The 13524-nt window shown below is 45.7% G+C and overlaps 1 protein-coding gene across 7 annotated transcripts in view; it reads left to right on the top strand.

Moving 5' to 3' along the window:
• SEPT6 (septin 6) overlaps nucleotides 1-13524 on the top strand; it is a 79206-nt gene that overhangs the window by 30643 nt on the left and 35039 nt on the right. For all 7 annotated transcript variants that reach the window (XM_025371693.1, XM_025371696.1, XM_025371698.1 and 4 more), the window contains 2 exons: nucleotides 8978-9164; nucleotides 12931-13092. In XM_025371693.1, the coding sequence (XP_025227478.1) occupies nucleotides 8978-9164; nucleotides 12931-13092 (349 nt within the window). The remainder of the gene's footprint in view (nucleotides 1-8977; nucleotides 9165-12930; nucleotides 13093-13524) is intronic.

Below are 13524 nucleotides of genomic sequence, written 5' to 3'. Positions count from 1 at the left end.
TCTCAATTCCATGCGGCAAACTTTTATTGAGCTCCCACCTTGCACCAGGTACTGTGGAGTTCTGACCATCTAAAAAGGAATGGCTTAGTCTCTGCCCTTGAGGCACTCACAGGCAAAACCGGTTTTAAGCAAATGATTTCCATACAGTTTAAGATGTTCTGTAAAGGACAGGGTACAAAGAGATAAACGACAAGTTACAACGAGAACACAAAGGCGAGAACAGTCAGTTCTACGTAGGGAGATCAGGGAAGCCTTCACAAAGGATGTGCCTCCGGAGCTGACTCTTGAAGGACGAACTGTTTTGCCAGACAGACAAGGGAAGGGAGAGAGGGGCATCTCAGGCAGAATTAACTGCCTGTATAAAGGCAAAGTGATGTGCAGGATTCTGGTACGTTCTAGGGAAGTGCAGCTTGCTCTCTTTGGCTAGACAGAGGGCAGAGTCACTGTGAAGCTAATGAAGATTGCACAGGCCCCTTCCAAAGCTCTGTAACTAATGTTCAATCACAACGTTGTATTATTTTCCTCAGAGAGTCTTTCAAATTGCATAAGCATAAGGGCTGGAAAAACCTGGTTGTGCCCCTGGGCTAGCATTTGGAGTAAGCTTGGGGAAAAAACAGGGGGAGATGAGGCTGAAGAGGTACGCAGGTGCCAGATCACAGAAGATTTTATGATCGAGGCAAGAGGTAAAATAGGTGCTGAGATAGGGAAGAAGAGACAGATTTGCTGAATACTGAGTAGGTAAATATCAACAAGACTTGATAGAGACTTGGTGTGAGGTTGTGAAGTGTAAAGAGAAATCTAGAATGAGGCCCAAATTTCTGGCTTTGTAGAGTGGGCATTGGTGATGGCGTTCCATAAGAGAACCAGGGTTCAAAATAATCAGCTCTGTTTTGGACATGTCAAGTTTGATCTGTCTGAGGAATACTGAGATACGCAATGACCTTCAGCAGTAGGCAGTTGAACACACAGAGATGGAGATCAGAAGAGGCTAGAAATATAGATTGGGTTATCAAGGTAGAGGTGATATGTTCCAACCATGGACACATGTAAAATCACCCAGGGATCAGAGTAAAGTAAGAAGAACACTGGACTAAAGACAAAAACCTCAGGATGTTAAGTCAATAGATGGAGGAAAAGACATCCTGAAAAGGGACTGAACAGGAATAAGCAGACAGGTAGGAGGGGTCCAGGAAAGATGTTGGGGTGCCAGGCAAGGTGGCTTGCACCTGTAATCCCAGCACTTTGGGAGGCTGAGGCGGGCAGATCCCTTGAAGTCAGGAGTGCGAGACCAGCCTGGCCAACATCATGAAACCCCATCTCTACTAAAAATACAAAAATCAGCTGGGTGTGGTGGTGGGTGCCTGTAATTCCAGCTGCTTGGGTGGCTGAGGTGGGAGAATCACTTGAACCTGGGAAGCAGAGGTTGCAGTGAGCTGAGATTGCACCACTGTACTCCAGGCTGGGCGGCGGAGCAAGACTCTGTCTCAAAACAAAACAAAAAGATGTGGGGGGTTGAGAATGTATGTGAGTGAAGACTAGGTGAGGCTCAGAGATGGGGACGTGATAAGGGGTAGGTCAGGTACCATCTGCATTTAACCAGAAGTCACATGGTTATCACATGTGCTTATCTCAGAAAGGGCCATTCATCATTTTAAGCAGAGGGTCTTCTCATCCTTTCAGGATTCTCTTGCTGCTTAGATGAACTTTATGTCAAATTCTTTTATTTCCCCCTTAAAGCTACTACAACAGCCACACTCACTTCCTTATAATGAATAAATATATGTAGCTTCTTAATAATGGAACTGAGTTCTGTTTTGCATTTGAAAATCTAGAAAAAAGAAAAAAGACATCTCTTCTTTTTTTTTTTTTTTTTTTTGAGCTGGAGTCACACACTCTCACCCAGGCTGGAGTGCAGTGGCACAATCTCAGCTCACTACAATCTCCACCTCCAGGGTTCAAGTGATTCTCCTGCCTCAGCCTCCCGAGAGTAGCTGGACTCAGTTGCACACCACCACACCCTGCTAATTTTTCTGTATTTTTAATAGAGACCGGGTTTCACCATGTTGGCCAGGCTGATCTCGAACTCCTGACTTCAAGTGATCCCCCCCCAACCCCCAGCCTCAGCCTCCTAAATTGCTGGGATTACAGGCATGAGCCACTGGGCCTGGCCACCTCTGCTTCTTATAGGCGTGCTAATTGTGCTAATCTTGTTTGGTTGAGAATAAATTAAACTTTGGAGAAAGGATATTTGGGCCACATTATGAGTGCTTAATCTCAGCTGCAGATGGCTCAGAAACTTCAATTACATTTCTTACAATTCTTTCAGTTACATACATTCAACATGTCTAACATTGGACAATGCCTTGATAATAATGGCTTGGGAGGACTGAACAGATACTGCCCCTCAGAGGCAAATCTCCTTCCGTTATATTTTTAAGATATCCCTATTGTTTCTTCCTGATTATAAATGTGATGCATACTTATCATAAATCAAATAAGTAGAAATGAAAAGCCTCCTTGAAACTGCACTAGGAGCAAGGGTGGAGTGAGCTCCAGGGATGTATAATAAAAAGCAATGTTTTCTTCATGCTGTTAGGGCCATATTAGCATAGATATGTCAGTAAAACTGCATTGAAACAGGGCATTAGAATATCCCGCTTTACAAGGGCACATGCATAAACTGGGAAGAGGAATGACTAAGCCCGGATGCTGCGGAAAGCTACAATTTAAATGATGCTGGGCCGGGCGCGGTGGCTCAAGCCTGTAATCCCAGCACTTTGGGAGGCCGAGGCGGGTGGATCACGAGGTCAGGAGATCGAGACCATCCTGGCTAACATGGTGAAACCCCGTCTCTACTAAAAATACAAAAAACTAGCCGGGCGTGGTGGCGGGCGCCTGTAGTCCCAGCTACTCGGAGGCTGAGGCGGGAGAATGGCGTGAACCCGGGGAGGCGGAGCTTGCAGTGAGCCGAGATCGCGCCACTGCACTCCAGCCTGGGCGACACAGCGAGACTCCGTCTCAAAAAAAAAAAAAAAAATAAATGATGCTGGAGGCAGGGCACAGTGGCTTAAGCCTGTAATTCCAGCACTTTGGAAGGCCGAGGTGGGTGGATCACTTGAGGCCAGGAGTTCAAGACCAGCCTGGCCAACATGGTGAAACCCCCGTCTCTACTAGAAATACAAAAAATTAGCCGGGCATGGTGGTGTGTGCCTGTAATCCCAGCTACTCAGGAGGCTGAGGCACAAGAATTGCTTGAACCCCGAAGGCGGAGGTTGCAGTGAACTGAGATCATGCCATGTCTCTCCAGCCTAGACGACAGAGTGAGACTCCATCTCGAAAAATAAAAATAAAAAAAGATGCTGGAGAAAAGGGGATTTAAGGGAGAGACTGAGAAGGACAGGCTGGAGAGGGGAGTGCTTAGGAACCTAGGCTTTGGTCTCAGACCTGGCTTGAAATTTCATCTTGCTGTCTTTTTAGCCCAGGGATCTTGAACAAGGTACTTACATTTTCTATGCCTCAGTTTTCTCATCTGTAAAATGGGGATGATGATGATGGTAATAATAATAATAACACCTACCTTAGAGAGTTGTGGTGAAGCACATTTGACGTGTGTGGAATGTGAAATGCTCAAACACCTGGCACAGAGTTACTGCCTCATAAACTGAAGATATTATGATCATGATTTTTATTGACTGAAGAATCAAGGGACAGCTAAATCATGTAGCATATGGGAGGGAATGATACGTGGTATCCAGGAAGACCAGAACTGAAAAATATTCATTGGGTTTGGTGATATGAAGGTCAGTAATACATTTCAGAATAATAGTTCGAGGGGAACTGTGGGTAGAAGCCAGATTACTGTGATTGCTGAGTGAATGGAAAGTAAGGATGTAAAGGCATCAGAACAGCTAAAAGAGCAGTGGAACAGAAAAGTCAGTCTAAGACCAGATTCCTGCTCATATGGAAATTTAGCATATGTAAGTCAGCAGGGGAAGAATGGACTATTCAAGAGATGATGCTGGGAAAATAGGCCATCTATTTAGGAAAAAAATAAAACGAGACCCTCTCACACAAACACCATTCACAAAAATAGATTCCCATTGGACTAAAAACAGATTTCTAAAAATACAAGGAGAAAACATCAGAGAATATTTTTATAACTTTGGGGGTAGAGAAGGCTTTTCCAATCGTGATGCAAAATTCAGAAGTCATAGAAGAAAAGACTGATGGATTTAAATTCATTAAAATAAAAAACTCTTTTATATTGAAAGATACCATAAACAAAAGTGAAAACAAGCTACAGATGGGGAGAAGATATTTGCAGCCTAAATAATAGACAAAGGATTCTTCTAAAATGGAAAAAGAGCTTCTACAATTCAATAAGAAATAAATAGTTTACAGAAGGGGAAATACTAATGTACAATCAACATGGGAAATGATGGTCATTCAACTTCCCCAGTAATTAGAGAAATGCAAAATGAAACAATGAAATATTTTTTATCCATCAGATCTGCAAAAACAAAAAGATGGTATATTATCCACTAACACGAGGTAATTTCATTCATGTTGATGGGACTGAAACTTGATGTAGACTTTTTGGAGGGCAAACTTGGCAGTATCTATTAAAATTTTAGATGTGAATGATTTATGACCCAACAGTTCCACCTTTAAGTATGCAGCCTAGAGAAGCAGCTGCGCATGCTCCTGAGAAGCATACAGAAAGCATGTTCACTGCAGCTTTGGTTATGGAATGAAAAACAACTTAAACAGTCTAAATTTCTACAAACAGAGCAATTAAATAAACTGTGGAATTACCATACCATGGAATTGTGTTTAGCAGTTTAATAGAATGAGGTAGATCCATATATACTCACATGGCCAAATCTCCAGGATATGTTGTTAAGTGAAAAAAAGAAGTTGCAGAATGATCATGATGCCATGTGTGTAAATCTGCCCCATTCCCTCCAATAAAACCACAAACATTTCTCTCTATTTATGTGTGTAGATGCATAGAAAAAGGTCTGGAAAAGTAATCAGCAAACTGAAAATAGAGGTTATCTGTGAGAAAGGAAGAATTGGTATTCTTTTATTTTATTTTATTTATTTATTTATTTTTGAGCGGGAGTCTTGCACTGTCTCCCAGGCTGGAGTGCAGTGGCGTGATCTCGCCTCACTGCAAGCTGGGCCTCACGGGTTCACGCCATTCTCCTGCCTCAGCCTCCCGAGTAGCTGGGATTACAGGCACCCGCCACCGTGCCTGGCTAATTATTGTATCTTCAGTAGAGACGGGGTTTCACCCTGTTGGTCAGGCTGGTTTGGAACTCCTGACCTCGTGATCCACCCGCCTCGGACTCCCAAAGTGCTGGGATTACAGGCGTGAGCCACAGCGCCCGGCCTCCACATTTTCTTTATCCGGTCATCAGTTGATGGACATTTGGGTTGTTTCTACCTTTGGGCTACTGTGAATAATTTACTCAAGCTGGGTTCACCAAGTCCCACCTCCCTGGCCTTTTTCCCATTGCTCAAACCTGTCAGACTGGCTTCTGCCTCAGGACCATCCTCACATTTGCTCTTCCCTCTGCCTGGAATGCTCTTCGCCCAGATCTCTCCATGGCTCTCTCATCCTCATCCTTGTGGCTCAAATGTCACACCCTTAGAGAAGCCTTCCCTGATCACTGTATTTAAAGTAGTTGAACCCTCAATCACATGTATATCCCATTATCCTATTGGAGTATCTTCATAGTACATATCATTATCCAAAATGAATAAGAATTATTGTCTAGACCAGGGGTTATTTTGTGCCGTTGGCCCCGTTAGCAATCTAGTGAGGCCTGTGGGCTCATTCTCAAAATAATGTTTTTAAATGCCTAAAATATACCAAGTATACTAAAAATACAGTTATTAAAATATTTAAAAATTGTGACTTAGTAATCTATGTGCTTCTCTATCAATTCTGGAAGTAATAATATCTATATGCAGGCTTAATAATTATCAGAATTTGGATGTAATGAGTATAAATGCCATTTTGAGCTATTTGCAACAACTGGAATGGGAAATGATGGTATCAGTGATTTCTATTGGTTATGAAATCACAGGTACTGCTAACATTACTATAGATTGTTACCTATGTCTGTAGCTGAAGAAACTGCTAAACTTCAGTTAGAGATTAGTGAAAAAGATGTATTTTTTTCCTATCCAAGTTCACAGATCCTCTGAATTCTATTCACAGAACCTAGGAGGTCCATGAACCCCGTGTTAAGAACGGCTGTCTTGAAATGTCAAAGATTATCAGTAGTGATGGGGAGGGATGGAGTCTGTTGGAGCTGGTTTTGGTCGAAGATGGAGGAGATGAGGAGATCACAGTGAGCAAGGGAATCAAGAGCTAGAAGAAAGCTGCGCTCTCTGCCCATCCATGGGACTTTGGTGTGGAGATGAAGAAATTTCCAGTTGAGAAGGACATGAGAAAAGCAGCATCTCTGAAGGATAGTCAGGTGTCATTTAGAGGAAGGAAGCAGTTTGGGAGGAGGTAGCCTATAAGAATAAAAGATTTAGTTTACCACCCACTGGAGTCCAGTGAGCAGCACAACAGAGTGTGGGAGAGAGGTGGCCACCGTGGGAAGATGAGTCACTGAGGCCGGGGGTGGAGGGAACGCAGAGCAGCAGGGGAAACTTTACTATGTTCCAGACAGCAGGCTAGACGTGGAGGATACAGAGATGAATAAGACGAAGAGAAATCACCCATTTAGGATTCGTCTGCACCAAATCCTGGTGGCTGATTGGCTGATTTGGCTGGTCTGATCCGTGTACATTTTGGGAGCTTCCGAGAGCCAGAGGCAATTGCAGTAAGACAGGCACAGGGTATCACTACAGATTCCGGGGTGGGGCGGGGGGAGCTAAAAAATGTACTTTTTAGCTTTATTTTCTTTCCTCCTTTGATTCCTTCTGCAAAGCAAAAAATGAAGTTAAAAAGAAAAAAGTAATGTAATTGAGAAAAAAAAATGAAGCAGTGCCATCATCAACTATTTCAAATCAGCAAAACATCCAAAAATTAATTAGATAAGCCTAGGGGATACATCCCCCACCCTCACTCCAAATTCGTCAGGAACCTCCTAAGGATCTTTGCAACCAAGAGATTCTTTGATGCGATTACCCTTCAGAACAGTGGCTCAGAGGGATCAAAGGAATAAAGAAAGGACTGTGTTTTTAGAGTTTTCTCTGGGGCTCAGGAGGTGGAGGTTGCAGTGAGCGGAGATCGCGCCACCGCAGTCCTGCCTGGGCTACGGAGTGAAACTCCATCTAAAATAAAAGATTTTTCTCTGGGGCTCCAGAGATAGCCTGAACCTGGATCTCAGCTCTGGCTGCAGCTCTCAGAATCTAGGATCCTGTGATTCTTTTTTAAAAGGCTATTTTCCCCTTCTCTACTAGGGGGATCTTTCAAAAAGGCTCAGCCTGGGAGCTGCTGCAGGTGGGAGGCATTGGCTGGACCCAGCTCCTCCTTTGATCATCATGTTCTGTTCTGGCAGCGGTATCTGAAAACTCCCCGCCCTGGGCCCACATGACAAGCCTCTTCTAGCCTGAAGGGAGGCAGCCCCTCAGCCAGAGAGGCAGCAGACAGATAGGAGAGATGAGAACAAGAGGCAGAGCTGAGCTAAGCTGACCTAGTTAAAGCAGAAAGAGGCTGTAGGGGTGACGGGGATGACGTGGGAGGGGACTGGGACAGAGAGAGAGGGAAGTTTCCCAGGGAGGCCCAGGACAGAGAGACATAGAGGGCTGACTGTTGTTTAAGAAGCCTTGGCAAGACTTGGGGGCCACCTAGAGGAGCCGTGTGTAGAGACTCAGTGAGCTGGCAGGCCTGTGTCCACGTGTCCACGTGTGCAGGGTGTGCAGGGGGGAGTAGCTTTACCAGATTTTGCCTGGATACTTAGTTTTGTGTGTTTGTTTGTTTGTTTTTGGAGACGGGGGTCTCACTCTGTTGCCCAGGCTGGAGTGCAGTGGCGTGATCTCCGCTCACTGCAACCCCTGCTTCGCGGGTTCAAGTGATTCTCCTGCCTTAGCCTCCTGAGTAGCTGGGACTACAGGCATGAGCCACCACACCTGGCTAATTTTTGTATTTTTAGTAGAGACGAGGTTTTGCCATGTTGCCCAGGCTGGTCTCGAACTCCTGACCTCAGGAGATATGCCCGCCTCAGCCTCCCAAAGTGCTGGGATTACAGCCATGATCCACTGTGCCTGGCCTGAATACTTAGATTTTAAAGTCACCACCTTGGCAGAAATGAGGATCAGAAAAATATCTTGACCTTGGGGGAGCCAAGTGGGGAGCTCCACTAAACCTAGCAAGAATGAGCAAAAGCCTTGAATGTTCTCACAAGATTGCCCAGCAGTGGGCCAAAGAGAGGTCTCGTTACCCACTGTGTACCCAGCTCTCATCTAGGCACTGTAGGGCAACATAAAGGAAGCAAAGACATGAGCCCAGCTTGGAGGAAAATCAGACCCTCTACAGATACGGCCAGTGAGCTCCATGCTGTGTTGGGACCCTCTGAGGGACAGAGAAGTGCCCTTCACAGGCCCTGCCCTTTAGGAAGACAATCTAGTTGAGAGAATCTTTGTGAAGCAACAATAAGTAATTGAATGCCATTTCTTATTATGCCCCTGACTCGCAGAAGGGATTTCTGGCATAAGTGGGGAAGGCTGTAGGAAGGAGGAGGGCATTAAGCTGAGCCCTGAGGTCTGGGAGGGCAGAATTGGGATGAGGAGAGAGAAAGGGGCGTTCTAGTGAAGGTGCACAGATGGGCATATGTTTGGCTCACGTAGAGACCAAGAAGGTGGCCACGCTGACAAGATCGGAGGCCCACTGAAGGGAGATGGAGAAATGCAGCTGGATGGGAGAGAGTCAGGATTACAGAGGGCATTTGAAACTTCCAAAAGGGACAGGGTCAAAATCCAAGTTTTTGATGGGGTCCACCTCTGTCCTTTTTAGCTACAAGCCCATCGTGGAATTCATTGACGCACAATTCGAGGCCTACCTGCAGGAAGAGCTGAAGATCCGAAGAGTGCTGCACACCTACCATGACTCCCGGATCCATGTCTGCTTGTATTTCATTGCCCCCACGGGTCATTCCCTGAAGTCTCTGGACCTAGTGACTATGAAGAAGCTGGACAGTAAGGTATAGGAGGCAGGGGCGGGGGCACTGGGGGCTCACTCTTACTGATCTCATGTGCTAAGTAGATGTGGGATTCTGGGAGAGATTGGTGGCATCCTCATCCTCTCCCTCATTCCCTGTCCCTCCATAAAGATGGTGTTATGGATCCAGCACCAGCATCATACACTTTGTGATCTGTTTTCCCAGCACTAGGGATGGGCTTGCCCTGAGCTGTCTTTCTGCCCTGATCCGTCTTGGAGACTAGCAAGACGGCTCCCTGGGTCTAAGGGCAAAGGCTTTGGCAATGGAAAGCTGTTTTTTCTTTGTCCCAATGTTAACTGGCTAGAATCAAACATGCAAACTTGACTTTGAAAGTTACCATTCTTACTATCAATAATTACTTTTATGATTGCAGTTAACATTAAAACCCTCATTATATGCCCACCCCATGAAGTACACATTATTGTTAGCCTCATTTTACAGAAGAGAAAACTGAAGCTCTGAGAGGTTAAGTGACTTGCTCATTGTCATATTGCTAGCTACTGGTAGAGTGCAGATTCTGTGACACTCAGATCTGTGACCCCATGTTATAATGCTTCTATGCCCGAGAAAGATGGCTGTGGGAATCAGGCATCGTCTTGCTTTAAGAAAAACTTGGCTGGGCGTGGTAGCTCACGCCTGTAATCCCAGCACTGTGGGAGGCCGAGGTGGGTGGATCACGAGGTCAGGAGATCGAGACCATCCTGGCTAACACAATGAAGCCCCGTCTCTACTAAAAATACAAAAAAAGGCCAGGCATGGTGGCGGGCGCCTGTAGTCCCAGCTACTTGGGAGGCTGAGGCAGGAGAATGGCATGAACCTGGGAGGTGGAGCTTGCAGTGAGCCAAGATTGGGCCATTGCACTCCAGCCTGGGTGACAGAGCAAGACTCCGTCTCAAAAAAAAAAAAAATACCATGGCCGGGCGCGGTGGCTCAAGCCTGTAATCCCAGCACTTTGGGAGGCTGAGACGGGTGGATCATGAGGTCAGGAGATCGAGGCCATCCTGGCTAACACGGTGAAACCCCGTCTCTACTAAAAAATACAAAAAACTAGCCGGGCAAGGTGACGGACGCCTGTAGTCCCAGCTACTCGGGAGGCGGAGGCAGGAGAATGGCGTAAACCCGGGAGGTGGAGCTTGCAGTGAGCTGAGATCCGGCCACTGCACTCCAGCCTGGGCGACAGAGCGAGACTCCGTCTCAAAAAAAAAAAAAAAAACCAAACCAAAACAAAACAAAACAAAAAACTTAAAAATGCAAATTCTATACCATGTATAAATTATACAATGATTCTTCATGTTAGAGGATTATTTGCTTTACAAAAGAATTGATCACAGGATTCTTCAGAAAGCCTAATTACATTTTCACCTACCATTTAATGTGTGCCAGATGCTGTGATGAGTACTTTATATGCATTATTTTATTTTTTCCTTCCAATAATCCAGTGGTGAGTACTATTATTATTCCCATTTCACTCATGATGAAATTGAGGGGCAGAAAGTCAAGTCACTTGCTCAACCTCAGACAACTTGAAATGGGTCTGGGATTTGGACCTAGCTCTGACTCCATGGTCTTTTATTTTACAAAAACTGAATTTAGGCTGGGCTTGGTGGCTCATGCCTATAATCCCAGCACTTTGGGAGGCCAAGGTGGGCGGATCATCTGAGGTCAGGAGTTCGAGACCAGCCTGGCCAAGCCAACATGGCAAAACCCCATCTCTACTAAAAATACAAAAATTAGCTGGGCATGGTGTTGCACACCTGTAATCCCAGCTACTGGGGAGGCTCAGGCAGGAGAATTGCTTGAACCTGGAAGTGGAGGTTGCAGTGAGCCGGAATCATGCCACTGCACTCCAGCCTGGGCGACAGAGCAAGACTATATACCAAACAATAATAATCGAATTTACATGCAGCCATTTAGTAGCACATCTGCTCTAAAACTGAATTTCAGCTCTCATCAGAATAGGAGCGGTTTTTCATTTTTTGCAGCAATGGGCTCATGGCCCATGAATAAAAGGCTGCTCTTGAAATGTGGCCATGCCCTGCATGTCCTGTATAGGGGCATTGGTGAGCCACATGGCTGCAGGCCTGGTGGATGGGCTGAGTTAAACCTTTGATATATATGTGTGTGTCTGTATATATATATATATATATTTTTTTAAATTAATTAATTAATTATTTTTGAGATGGAATTTCACTCTTGTTGTCCAGGCTGGAGTGCAATGGCATGATCTTGGCTCACCGCAACCTCCGCCTCCTGGGTTCAAGCAATCCTCCTGCCTCAGCCTCCCGAGTAGCTGGGATCATAGGCATGCGCTACCACACCCGGATACTTTTTATTTTTAGTAGAGACAGGATTTCACCATGTTGGCCAGGCTGGTCTCAAACTCCCGACCTCAGGTGATCCACCCCTCGGCCTCCCAAAGTGCTGGGATTATAGGCATGAGCCACTGCTCCCAGCCTGATATATGTTTATGGTGTGTCAATGGGGACTTGGCGAAAGTGCCAAGGAGAATAGGCTCTGCCTGCTGTTTCATCTTGGCAAGGGCATTGACCCCTCTGCCCGCGAAAGACTTCAAGGGAGGTGCCTCCAAGGTTCAGTCTTTCTTTGACCCACTGCCTGTGTGGTATCAGCCTTCAGAGGCACTCCTAAGCCAAAGTGCAAAGGAGGCAGGATTTATCTTTCACGTCTGGTGCTCCCAGACTCCCCTTTCAGAGCCCGGGGCCTGAGTGCCACCTATGCCCCCCACTCCCCCACCCCCCTGTTGGAGTCTCCTGGCAGGAATGATTATGCTCTCCATGTCAACTTGACCTTAGTGTGCTCTGTCTCACAAACACGCGTGCATTTCAAGTTTCTTTACCTTCTGACAGTAAAAGCCTTGTCCCTTCTTGGAGCAATTTCAAGGATTAGGGTTCAGGTGGACTGAACTTTTGGTTGGCATTAGGCCTTTCTCCTGATGCCTGAAATTGGGCATTTATACTGCTTTTCTTACTCAGAAATTAATCATGAGACTCAGGCAGTATAATTCTTTTTGCATAAGTCTCAGATCAAATTGTAACTAGAGGTTCTTCCTCACCTAACCGAGTTGGTTATTCAGTGTCTCTTGCCAGAAAGAGAGCCAGGTGTACATCCTCGCTGAGCACTGTCCTGCCTCCTTTCCCTGCCATCTCTCATGTGGGTCCGTATCACACCCGGCTGGGGCTAGCCAGGACTCGATGGGTTGGAACAATTTACTGTTAGCAAGAAGAGGCCACCTCTCCCCTGTCAGCCACAGATTCCCAGCTATCACCTTTCTGCTTCATATCTCCCAAGCAGTAACCTTGATACCAAGATATCATACAGCTCATCAATTTGGATCTGAACTGGTAGACAGCTCATGCTTAAGACTATGGACTTAGGAATAAGGCTGAGTTTGGATTCGAATCCCAGTTCTGCTACTTACCTGCTCCATGGCCTTGGACAAGTTACTTAACCTCCCTATGCCTTAATTTCTCATTGGCAAAATAGTAATAATACCTCCTGGAAAGAAGGGTTATTGTCAGGATTAATTGTGCTAATTCATGTAAAGCACTTAGTTCAGTGCCTAGCACAGTTAGTACTTGTCGTTTATTGTATTGTCATTTGGCTACAGAAGCGGCCAGTCCTTGACCACTGGGCTGAGCGGCTCCCTCTGGCAGCTGGTGGAAGTCTTAGGTGATGCTGCTATCAGTTGCAGGTTACCAACAATGACCCCGCTTTGCCCTCCTCTCCCTAGGTGAACATCATCCCCATCATTGCCAAAGCAGATGCCATTTCGAAGAGTGAGCTAACGAAGTTCAAAATCAAAATCACCAGCGAGCTTGTCAGCAACGGAGTCCAAATCTATCAGTTTCCTACAGATGATGAGTCAGTAGCAGAGATCAATGGAACCATGAATGTGAGTGGGAGCAATTTCCTGACCATTTGCTTTTTATGATGATTATCATTATTTTAATTTGTTTTAGAGACAGAGTCTTGCTCTGTTGCCCAGGCTGGAGTGCAGTGATATGATCACAACTCATTGCAGCCTTGAACTCCTGGGCTCAAGGGATCCTCCTGCCTCAGCCTCCCAAGTAGCTGAGATTACAGGTGCACTCACCACACCTGGCTAATGTTTTAATGTTTTGTAGAGACGGGGTCTTGCTATGTTACTCAGGCTGGTCTTGAACCCCTGGGCTCAAGCAGTCCTCCTGCCTCAGCCTCCCAAAGTACTGGGATTACAAGTGTGAGCCACCACGCTGACCCCTTTATTATTATTATTTTACCAAAGAGCAGCAAAACATCTTCACCATCCATCTTAGTGTAGTTAACTCTTTTTTTTTTTTTCTTT

Source organism: Theropithecus gelada, chromosome X (genome assembly GCF_003255815.1).
Source record: "Theropithecus gelada isolate Dixy chromosome X, Tgel_1.0, whole genome shotgun sequence".
Taxonomy (NCBI): Eukaryota; Metazoa; Chordata; class Mammalia; order Primates; family Cercopithecidae; genus Theropithecus; species Theropithecus gelada.
Note: the sequence above shows the minus strand (reverse complement) of the source record. Positions and strands in the feature narration are given on the sequence as shown.